The following is a 12,668-nucleotide window of genomic DNA, read 5'->3' on the forward strand; positions in this document are numbered from 1 at the left end:
TTGCCTCATTTCTCTTAATGAAAAATTAACATGGAAGCAGACTTTTTTCCCCTATCCTCAGAGACAGTATTTTAATATTATCCCCATAAGTCAAAGAAATCTGAATTATTATCTCATTTAAGGATGCTGTTTGTGCTGCCTACAGAACTCCATTCTGCTACTAATAGTATCTGAACAGCTATTCTTTTTTTTTTTTTCCTGGCACTTGGGGTGATTCAAACTCCTGCCTGCTCTTTCAGCCTCATGTTTTATTACTCCATAACCAGGTAGAGAGAAAGTAAACGTCTCTCTGCCCAATTAAATTATTGCAATAAATCTTCCACAGCCCACAGGAAATGAGCTGAGTTTCTTAAAAGGAAATCACTAGTATTTGTTATCTTACACAATCACTTCAAGGGGATTATTGACTGTTCCCTATACCATACAACACAGGCTAAAATTAAAGACAAATCCAATGTCAAAAAAGCAGTCACCCCACTTAAACAACTCCAAAGTGATTTATGTGAGGAGGGAGGTAAACATTTAAGTGACCAACACATCACAGCTGTTTCATCCTCCACAAAAAGTGACTTTACTATAAAAGTCTGAGGTCTAACTTGTGCTGCATGTGTGGCACCAAGTACAAGTGGCTTCTGCCCTGTGCAGATGGCTCTAGCTTACTGTTATCACAGAAGTGCTGTTTGCTCATGTGAACTGCCTCTCCCCATGCCCTGGAGCAAGGAGCAAATCATCAGCTGCTCCATAATAGATGCCTGTAGCATCCATGACTCACTGTAATTTAAAGGCGATATTAAGAAGATACAGCCATTACACAAGCAAACATGGTTATTTCCACTGCAGAAGGCATTTAATTTCCTACTGTTGTTCTCTAGACAGGAGGAAAGCATCCATCTGGAGAGCTGGGCTGCAGCACAGGGCAGTGGTGTCCTCAGAAGGTGACCCTACCATGCAACAGCACAGCCTACACAGACAGAGCTGGGTCCCACCTCTGCTCCACTACCACCACCACCACCTTTAGGCACAGGACAGCAGGAAGAGAATTCTGCCCACCACGGGCCCAAAGGACACGGGGACAAACAGGCAGGGGATGGAGCTCACCGCAGACACTTTGCTGATGACGTCCCTGGCGACGGCCAGGCCCTGCGCGAAGGTGCGGGCAGCCACGAAGGCCCGCGTCACCTGCAGCTTGAGCTTCCTGGGCACGTCCCCGAAGGGCTTCAGCTGCTCCGTGTACTTGCTGACACACTCCAGGTACTCATCCGTGAAGTGGTACTGCGGGTTCACCAGCCGGAACATGCGCTCCAGCAAGCGCGCCCAGAACTCGTTGAGCATCTCCTCCAGGTTGACATTGCCGCCCACGTAGTAGCGCTTCAGCTCCACAAAGAGGTCCTTGAACAGCTCCGAGTTCTGCATGTACAGCCGGCCGTACGTCCGCACAAACATGTCATTCAGGGACTTCTCAGCGTTCTCCAGGAGCTCTTTGAAGAACTCTAGGAAAGAGGGAGAGAATATACAGTAAACACGGACACTGGGCTGTGTGTTCACACGCTCCTACAAACCACTGTTTAACTGGAGGATTAGCACAACGAGACCATCATTGAATTGAAATGAAAAAATTAAAGGACTCCCCCACAAATTTCCATCAATGTCTATATCTCAAAATTTTTGATCACTCTTCATAAACCAATCCCCAAAACTCTTTATAGACTGGAAGACTTGTATGAGTGAAACCTTTCCTGATACAAATATGAATATCATGATTAAGAGTCAGCAAAAAGGCAAAAAAAGTGCAAAAATTTCTGATGTTTCCATTTAGGCATCTTAAAAGATGTAATTTCAAAGAACAACATACTGGAAAGAAAAAAGGTGATTTTGTTAAACAGATGTTTTGCAGAAAAGAATCCTTCTTTCCAGTTCTTGACAATTCATCTTCCAAGATTATCATAAACCAGCCTCAAAAATGAACAAATTTTAATATATTTTAAAAACCAAATTAAAAATCTACCTGCAGGTTCTTTGTCTCATCCTGCAAGTTCATTTTTCAGGGCAGGGCCTGACCACTTACCAATTGGTCCTGATTGCAGAAGGAGATTCAGACAGTTTGTGGTGCGAAAACCCCCACAATTATACCAGAATTTGCTTAAAATCTAGAGGACAAATACTTAGCACAACAACAAGAGATTTTTCAAATGACAAAGGACAGATAGGACTTGTGATTTTTATCACTTTCTAAAAGCAAATTCCCTGCTTTGGTTCATTCACTCTCCAGAGTTCACCCACTGGACAGCCCAGAGCATGGCTGCTGCCATGTCTTAGCAGTGCCACATGTACCTTCAACACTGATAACAAGCTGACCCGATGATGATACCACTGCAGAAGCAGTTTAAAGAACACATTCTCCAAGAACACATCACCACAACCTTGACATGTGCGTCTAAGCACAAACTACCCTGCCACAAAGCCTCTGCCTTGGAGATGTGGCATAGATGAGATAAAATTAAACAAAAAACAGGGGAGGAAAAAATGCCAAAAGCACTTGGGCCATTTTGGAAAAAAACTCCCTGCTCTATGCCCCTGGAGACAGCTAAGGAGAGCCAGAGAGGTGCCACTGGGAAAAAGCCTCCCGTGCTTGTTTGCTCCAGCCCCACAGGGAGCACCAGCACCCCGGGGAGTGGGCACAGCCAGGTGAGGAAGCAGATTATTTTATGCATGCCACCAGTAATTGAGGATTCTGACCTCTGCTTTTCTGTGACTCATATTCAATAAATATTTTTTAATAAAGCATGCCTCTGTGGTTTTCTAAATCCTCAAAGGAGCAATGCTTAGAGCTAGAAGTTGTCATAAAGGGGTGGAGGGGGGTAGGGGGGGGGGGCGGAATATTTTGGCCCAGCGCGAATTTAAACCTTGTTAAAAGACATTAAAAGTATGCTGAAGTTCAGATTTTCGTCTTCAAAGTGCTCCAGTACAAACAAAGCCTAACACAGAAAACATTTTCTGGAAAAACTGAAACATTCCATGAGTTCCTGATGAACAAAGTCATGGGGTTCAGCGCCTGACATGGCTGTATATAATGTGGCCTCTTAGGAGCCCAAGAGAAATGATCCAGGGAAGAGGAGATTGATTTCAAACGCCCAACATGTCCTCTGTCCAATATCAGCAGGAACGTCCACTTTCGTTCCCATGACTGGCATTTCCTCTCCAGGGAAGATGTTTTTTCTGTTGAGTTTATACTATAGAGATTAGCTTGGTGTATATTAATTTCTAATTCACTTAATCATTTTGAAGGCTCACTTCCTTCCTTTACTCAGACCTTTTAGTATCACCAAATAAGTTGTTTATTTAAATACTTCTGTACCAGGCACAAAACCTGCTAGATGTGTCTGCAAACTCTTCAAAAAAAAGAGATTTTTGAAATTATATCGATAGCAAACCTAGCAGATAGCTCCAACCATCAGTCTAAAGAACCCAAAGCAATGTTTTAAGCCAAGAAAGTTATCTTAAGTAATACATTCATATTACCATAAACAATTTATTCTCCTGCCCAAACTCATTTTATCGGTTACACTCCAAAGCTGAATAAACTTTGAAGTTGAATAAACTGTATCCAGGCTTTAGAGCTCCTCATCTCTTAGCAATTTTTCATGTGGGCTAGAACCAGGTATGTTCATTAATTATAATGAAAAAAACCCTGCAATCTAATTAGCAGTAAATACCTGTGCACCTGCAGCCTTCCAGCAGCAGCTTTTCCTTGCCCGAAAGGAAGGTAAATAAAGGAAATGAAAACTTCCCACCAAAACCAGGCACTTCCAAAAGCCCAACACAGCACTGCTGAAGGAGGCTGCATGCATGCAAAGCGCTGTTGTCTCTGGCTCAAGCTTCAACCATCATTTTCATTGACAGAAAACTCCCATTCTCAAGTGCCACTTCCCAAAGAAGAAGGGGACAAGGGCGGAGGTGACTGTGTCTGCAGCCTGGAGTCAGCATCCAACCCTGCCAGCACATGCCTGTATCCCTGAACATGCCAGATGTGCCAGACAGGATGCCCTGGTGACCTGTGCCTGTGGCTTGGCCACTGGGTGCCACTGCTGGCACCTCAAGGCTCCTGGGGTGGAGGTGGGGGTGGATGTTGGAGGGGTGATGTTAAACGTGGCACTGGGGATGAAGGCCCACTCAGCACCAGCAAGCAGGGATGGACCCAGCAGTGGGATGTGCACGACATCATCCTCCATGCAATGCACAGCACTCTTAACCCGGTCAGCAGCCACAATTAAATTACATCTCTAGATACATTTTAGTGTAGCTATTGGTACAGTGGAAAGTCTGCATCCTCAGTTTATATCTCCACATCAAGAAATCAGCCTGGGCGCCAGAAGGAACATTAATCTTTTTTCTGTGCAAATTATGGGCATAGATGTCTGCAAGGAAAAGAAAAAAGTCCAGAAGTCTTTTTTATGAGTTAAATGCTAATCTGACTATTAATTCTTAATATCTAATTAGATACTAATTCTCTCCTTCACAGAAATGAGCTGATTAGCAAACACCAACATAACCCAGCATTAACCTTGCCACCACAAGAAGAAAAATGGCAGGTTCCTCTCTTACGTCTTAACTGTTTGCTGGGTAAAATAAATGACCACCTTTCATTTGTATTAGAAGTTGACTTGTTCTCAAACAAAGCAAACACACAAAGGCCTCGGTTGCTTATTTTACAGCACTGTAAAAGCACGTTTTACAGCTGTGTTGCAAGCAATCTGTACTCATTAAATTATCACTCTGACAGGCTTCCTGTGAAAAGCTGTCAAATGCAAACATTTTTCACACACGACAAATCATACTTTGCCGGTGCTCTCTCTGACACTGCTATCTGGAGGAAAGGCAGGCTCTCTCTTCCCTCCAGTTATCTTGTTTAAACCCCCTAGACAAGGCCTGGCCCCTCTTGTCGACAAACAGGCACACACACGGTTGGGAAGGGCTTCACAAACTGACCTGAGAGAGCAGCACATGGCTCCAAGGTCTCCCTGGCTCTCCTGACTAAGAGCAGAGCCAGCAGAGAGGGCTGGGTTACACAGAGAGGATGAACTACACACAAGGCCTTGGGATAACATGGCACAGCCAGCTCAGGTCCAACCTGACTATGTTGTACTGCTTCAGCACAACTCAGCCAAATCTTGCTGATGTAAAGTCAACTTCTCACTCAAGGTGATGCTCAGGAGGACAAGCTCCAGGCTGAGAAAACCAGCACTGTGGCACCAGAGTCACAAAACCTTTCTCAACATCAAGAAACAATTTTAACAATTGTCTGTATTGCAAACTAAATCCCGTGCATGCTACGGGCTTTGATGCTCTAAGGAAGATGACATTTCCAATGCTATTAACTTTAAGAGGCAGAAAAGGCAGTAATCTGCAGTCAGGCAATCTACAGCTCTGGGCTCTGTTTATTCTTTTAACGTTTTTGAATTTCAGGGTAGAATTTCAATGCCCACCAATTGGTGAAAGCCTAGAGAAGTCAAGAAATGGTAAGAGAGACAAGATGTGACATATGTGCCATCTCTGCAATAAAAATCCCAGGGAAACAAGTTTCTGCTTTTGAACAAATAATTCTTTAAAAGAGCACATTGAGAAACATAACCATAGTTACTTGGCAATTTCCTTTTTTTCAAGTAATAAGATGTATTACCTCTTTGCAGCTTGAGGGCAGACCAGCCCTGCCAGTAACCCAGTGCAGGAGAGCATTGCATCTCCCCAAGGTGCTTCCGCATGACATCAGATTCCACTGCCAGAATAATTCAAAACAATCTTTCTTCCAAATTGCAGATACATGAGCTAATTGAAGAAACACAATCACTCCACCCACTGTGAGACAGAGTAAATCCCACCTCCAGACAACATATCTACTGATTTTGACTTTCAGACCCAATATATTTTTGATCTTGGATTCATAGGTGTCACCTGAAAATATTCTTTTTTTTTTCTTTCTTTTTTTTTTAAGTAAGAAGGGATGCTGTGTTTTCCTATTCCTTGTGCTAACATTTTCAGCTATCTCAAGAGTGGGATTTTCATACAAGAGGGCTTTTGCTGAAGAGAGCCCAGTGCTGTAGGGCAAAGTTCTACCTAAAACAAAGGCAGCTCCTGGAAAAGAGATGAACACATCAAAGGGGCACATTCCCCTTCACCCACTGACAGGTTTGGCATTTCCGTACATGTGCTGGCAACAAAGGAAAAAGCAGCAAAAACTGCCTGGTCTGAGCTGCCTCCTGCCACCACCTGCCCTCTGTCAGGACCTGAGCACTGGCATCCTCAGACTCCCCAGCCCTGCCCCAGGCAAAGTCCTCAAGGCTGAATCCATGGCTGACCACTGCAGGAATACAAAGCTGTGCTTTCCATTTCTTTATCTTCAGGAGCAAAACACATTTATTTCAGGGAATACTTTCACACAGAGAGGCACAGTGCTCCACAGGACCACACTTACTCCTCTTGTAGCCACAGCAAAGAGTCAAATAATCAGTGACCTAGGGCTCAGCACCTAAAACCCCTACGTTTTATAGAACAAAGGAAACCTTAACTGCAGTGCCAAAAAAGGTCAAGTCTTACCCAAGAGTTCAGCAAGGCTGCTGAGCCAGTGTGCTTGCTACAGACACACATCTGTTGGCCATGTTCAGGTGTGCTGGTGCTCTTCCAAAAGGACACCAAGGCTGCCACACACCTTTCTGCTCCCAAAAGCCACCAGACATGCTGCACTTCCCATGCACCAGGTTTCCTTGGTTAAGAGCAGAGTTTTCAATTGGCCTTATTCTGCAAATGAACTACACAAACAGATCCCAGGTAGACATGCAATTGCTCAACCACTTTAAAAAGCAAATAAAACCAGGTTCAAACACACATATGGAACATGCTGAATTTTTATAGGCACAATTAATTAGTTTCAGATAATTTGCCACCCAGTTTTTTGAGCATACTTTTAATATATTGTCCTGATTATGGTTAATTAAGGACCGTCTGTCTTACCAAAACCTTTAATTTGCTTGTCTGTATAGACAATTATGCTTTCTAGTGTGAGAACACTGCCACAAAGAGATTAATTATATTTTCTCCTTAAAAGGTCTACTCATAAAATGTCCACAACAGCAAGATGGATTCCCAGACAAATGCTCCTGCCCAAGCCACAGCCCCACAGGCTCCGTCCCTGCGTTTTCCAGAGGTGCATCTGCGGATCCAAACTCCACCCTGCAGCTGCTCCTACCATGTGAAGGAGAATTCAATCCAGACAGATAAATGGAATTTGGGAGAAAAGAGACAAATGTTTCACAGCTCTCTTCTCCTGGAGGCTGAAGCCATCCACAGCCATGCCACCTAGTCCAAAGGGAGAAAAGCAATTTTTTTTTTCTGAATGTGCTTCATTATTTTTAATATGCCTTCACTTCCTTTATTGCATATACAGCATTTGTAATTTCCACCAGGGAAAACCAAATCCTAGCTTAACAACCTTTTTCCGGAAGTGTTGAGAAACCGATGAACACATAGTGTTAACACATTTATTGAATATGAACTCAGAAGGGCAGGGCAGATCCACAAGCTGTTTATCTGTCCTGTTTTCAAACATGTGTTAGCACTTACTGACATAGGAAGAACTTTTTCACAGGGCTTGAAGAAGTACAGGCTTAAATCTTGCCAGTGTCACAGCCACAGCCCCAGTATGTGAACGCTGCTGATCTGAGAAAAACATCTCCCTAAACTTTGCTTAATTAGCGAAAGTCAAGACAACAAAACCAACTGGGCCACACCCTCATAAGGTTGATAAAAAAGCAAAACCACCAAAACCCAAGATTTCTAAAAGCGCTGGTTTCTGGAGCACTGTGGGGCTAGTAGGAGTCCACAAGAGCAGGGCAGAAGATAAGACACGGCACTAGGCAGCACCATCACACTGAGACTGAACTTTCAGAAAATAAGGAGCAATGAAGGAGGACAATGTGGAGATTGCTGTCTGTGATTCAAGAAACAAAGAACAGCACATTGCATCCTGCTGTATGTACCAGTCATCCCACGAATAAGACAGTGAGAAATGCCCTTGATCACTTCTTAATCCATCCTGCTCTGCCACATCCCATGCAGCAGGATGAGCTCAGACCTTGTAGTCACCTCATCCATGGCTTCAGGGACTGTCACTGTTCACACATCTAATTTTCTCCCATAGCTACAACTGAGTTCTCTCCCACTGCTTCCATGTTGCCTCCTCCGCAAGCAGCAGGTCCATCATTCCCAGCACCTCCATCCCCCTCCTTGCAACAACTTTTCCTCAAATGCACCTCTCTGCAGCTGTTTCTTCTTCCTCCACTGTTTGCTCTTCCCTCTACTTGCCCCATGTCTAATTTTCACTGCACCCATTCCTCAATCTCTTCAGACACACCTGTGATTTCTCAGGTGCTTCAGCCTTTGCCCCACATCCATTTGGTATCGATACACCAAGTTCCCAGCGCAAACTTCACCTGGAAGCGAGCTCCTTCAGGCTGCCTCCCACATCCTCTCAACGCAAATGAACTTTCTGGGGCACTCACTTAGGTATTCACAGGTACATGTTTTCCCAAGCCTCCCTTCCTACCGCTGTGAGAGTGTGAGGAGGGCCTGCACTACTGAACAGTGGGGATGTCTTTCTTGTTCCCATTACCTCAGTTACCCTCATATCTCATTACACTTGCAGGGAGAGCTCGTCCAGCTGGGGCTGCCTCTTATTTGTTCAGCCAGCATGAGAGTGGCTGGACTCTAAGACATTACAGTACAATAAACACTAATAAAATAGCTCCAGTCCTGAACCAGTGGGTTATCACACCCCCAAGCCAAACCACCACCACCACCAAAACGGGCATCCAGGGGAGCAGCTACCAGGACTACGCACATAGGCTTGGTGGCTCCTTTGTGCAGAATGGAGAAAGAGAGAGTTAATTTTAAACAACAGCTCATGGACTGGTTGACAGCAATTCGTAACCAGACAGCACCAGGCACGTTTCCTGTAGCCAAGTTCAAAGCCTGTTGCCTGCATCTTTGCTTTCGGGAAAAAAAAGCCAAAAGAGTAACAGCAGTTCACCTGTGATCTTACAACAGGGGAGACCTCCAGAACTGCTTTGACCTGAGATCACATAAGAGTGTTTGATCCCTCCAAGCCCATACACAAACTGCTTTTGCCCCTTGCTGAACGCCTTGCTAAGTTACAAGATCTGGTATCTATTTTTTTTTTTTTTTCCTCTAACCAACAGGGCAGGAACCCCCTTCACCTCGCCCCATGAGATTTCCTACTTCTGCAGTAACTTGAACTTGACCTTAGGATCTTTCCAAGCGTCCCAAAAGAGAGGTCTGGTTCTCACCACTGTCAGACAAGCATCATCCTTCTCAATGAGCAAGACTAGAAATTATGGTGGTGTATGTACCTCCTTAAAAACCTCCAGATGGAGAGGAACCAGCTGAACAAAAACAAAGAATAAACAAACTTCCAAAGCACAGACAGCAGACAATTTGATTCATTGTTGTTGCATGGAGTGGGAAAGCACAAACAAAAGCCCACAAGTGGGATTTTCTAAAGGAAGTGTGTTGGTGGCTGCTCCTTCCAGCTTCTCTTCAGTTACTCCCTCCCTATCCTCAGTAAGCACCAATCCAAAACCAAAGGATTGCCCCTCCACAACAGCTTCTTTGAGGTATATCTTTCCAACATTTTCTGCCCTGGTTGGTATGAGGTTTGGTACCATGCATTTCTGGAGCGGGCAGAACAAGGCTGTGCCTTCACCTCAATGTCAGTGACAGAATAAATCAAACCACCCTATTACTTGTACCTTAACGATGTATGGTTATCAGTGCACTTGCCTGAAGGTGAGTGGCAAGAGGAGAGCTCTTCCCACCTCCAAAAACCCACAGATTTACTCCAAAGCTCGAACTCCATGCAGCTCTGGCACAGCAGAGGTCCATCCGGTCTCTGCTCAGTGCTCCAGTAGTGCCAACACACCTGGAGCTGCATCCTGCAGATATGAATGTACTGGCAGCCAGTACTGACCCCATGGGTGCCACAGACACAGGGGGACCCTGCCAAAGGAGCAGGATGAGGGCCCAGGTCTCTGCTCTCACAGGCAGTTTCCACTAGAAGAGTTAACGTGAGATGAAGGTCCCCAAAGGGCAGTTATTTTGGTAAGGCAGAGCACCCTGATGGGCTGCCAAATTCTAACTATAGGAGCAGCAGGCTGGACACCTGTGGGGCTCATCTTTCACTGTTTGCCTCCACACTGCCTGAAGCAGCAGAAAAGACTACCAAAAGCTTTCCCTTGTCCCTTCTGTGTCCTTCCCAGTTACTAATACATCCCAGCTATGCATCCCACTGCACCAGCACACCTCCCAGATAATTCGTATCTGGAGACAGCAGCTGGAAGCAAAGGGTTACCTGAACAACAAAAACTAAACTCAGAAATGAATTCCAGGCATTTTCCTTCAGTTTCAGCAGATCTCGGAAGCTATTTGGCCAATGGTGTCCTGACCAGTCCCTCGGATTCAGCTGCAAGCCAGTTATTGGAAGAAATTCATGCACCCAGGAGTAACACAGGGCTCACACTAGAAGGTCATGGCACCCTGAGATGCTTCAAAGATGCTCATCATAAATACACTGTGCACCTGTAGCTACCCTGCCCAATACAAACATGGAGCCCACAAACAGGAATCCCTCTCCAGCCCCTCTGCCTGCTCCCTGTACAGCAGAGGGATTGTGTGCACCGTGGACTTGGGGACCTCTGGCCAGCTCTTTCTTCTTGGATTCGGTTTCTTTCCATTTATTGTCCCCAAAGGGTTTCCTTTTACACTCCCATATTTGTTTTATCTTAAATACTAAAGGAAAATTCAGGGATACTGGATCAGGAATGGAACTCTCGGCATTTAATGACTTTCCAGATGCTGGCTCAGGCTGTACCATTTGATACAAATCCTTCTGTCATCTGGGCATTGGGAACACGAGACCTACTGCCAGCCCAGCCCAGGCACAGACCATCTCACACACTTCCCTCCCGTACAATGAGGGTTGCAGAAGTTTGCTGCCTTGCCTAGGTCTAGAGTGCACAAAAGAAAGGGACACAACTTGGCTTAAGTACAACAGCAGAAGTGCTTGTGCAATACAGGGGCAGGAGAAACAAGGAGCCTCTCTATTTCTCCCCCCAAAAAAGGCTTGGCACAACAGTTGTGTCTTCCAAGAGATTCAGGATGTGTCTTTAAAAAGTAAGAACACCTTATCTAGGAAGCAACAGAACAGCGGAAACACTGCAGAAGAGTTATGGGCTATGTCCTGTCCCGGCTCCAATTCCTCAAAACAGCTGAGCAGTTTCCCCAAAGCAATGTTGGCGAGCACAACCCAGGCGTGGAAAACTTCAGCCTCAAAGGGCAAAAGAGGTGAAAGTTTGAATTTAACACATGGAACTGAGCTTTTATGCAGTCTTAATGTCACAATTAATTCTATTAATGTTATTAATCCCCGAGAGAGAGAAAGGGAGGGCACAAAGTTGTGAAGATAAGACAAGGCACAAGACATTTTATTAAAAAAAAAAGGAGGGGGGGTTTAAATCCCTGATTGGTATAGCTGCTTCTGTGGCATGGGATGTCGCCACACTCAGTTACAGCTTTCCCATGAATGCCATTGTCATGGAGGGAGATGCTTACATGGCCAGAAAATTTTACCCACTAATTTCTCAATGAAGCCCATAAACATATCTGAGATTAACCAGCAAATCTTCACCTCTAAGATCATTCAGCAATGGTGAATCCAATAACTCACAAAGTATTTTTTATTTTAACAAAAAAGCATTTCCCTTGCCGCTGAAAATACATCTCTTACTGCTACGTTGGCATCAGGCTAGTGGTTTAAATTACAACAGGGGACACCTCCAGGAGCATACGCACCTGTACTGTAAGCAAATATTTAGACAGGATATGTAAGATATGGGACTCCTGAGCTCACAAGTTCTCCCAGTGCCTGCAAACCAAATACACACAGGAGGATCTGATGCTGTCAAACTATGCAGTGGAAGCCGAAATGACTCCTGGTCAGCCCTTCTGGGATGGATAATCAGCAGATTGTTCCATGCTTCTGATTAAAGAGGAGATAATCCATTTCTGTATGGCTTTGGTGTCAGATCAGAGCAATTCTGGCAACAGTTCCAACAGCACACAGTGCTCCAGCAACAGCTGATGCAAATGCTCCAGAAGCCACAGGGCATCCCAGCCTCTATCCAAAGGACATGCTGCCACTTGGGACTGTCCTTCTGCAGCAGCAACTGCTGCAAAGGTCAAGCACTTAACAGAGGCAGGACAGGTTTGCCTCTCCTCCCAGACCTGAATGTCAAGGCTGGGAGAACAGCAGCCCAAGAACCCACAACAAATATTTCCGAAGGGCTGGAGGACATGGTTTGCTGTTTGGGCTGCATCCTGGAGTGGCTGATCACAGCCCGGGGATGTGTCACCCCACAAGAGAAGTGTCCACTCCACTTGAAGTGGATTTGGTCTTTGTAATAACTCATCCTGCCTACTCAGTCACTCTGCAATGCTGTAGCACAGAGGATTTCATGTTAAACTAAGGAAGGTGTATAGCTCATTTTTACCAGATTTATTTTGATTTGAATGGATTTAGCTACAAGTGATAAAGAAGCCCTGAA

At 45.0% G+C, this 12,668-nt stretch overlaps 1 protein-coding gene across 1 annotated transcript in view; it reads right to left on the minus strand.

Annotated features, from left to right (window-relative positions):
• The window catches only part of GPC4 (glypican 4), a 68,214-nt gene that overhangs the window by 22,143 nt on the left and 33,403 nt on the right, over positions 1–12,668 (minus strand). The window contains 1 exon segment of the mRNA XM_066182077.1: positions 1,099–1,490. Coding sequence (XP_066038174.1) covers positions 1,099–1,490 — 392 coding nt within the window.

This window comes from Chamaea fasciata, unplaced genomic scaffold (genome assembly GCF_029207755.1).
Source record: "Chamaea fasciata isolate MVZ Bird 193981 ecotype frontalis unplaced genomic scaffold, bChaFas1.0.hap1 SCAF_4, whole genome shotgun sequence".
Classification (NCBI taxonomy): domain Eukaryota; kingdom Metazoa; phylum Chordata; class Aves; order Passeriformes; family Sylviidae; genus Chamaea; species Chamaea fasciata.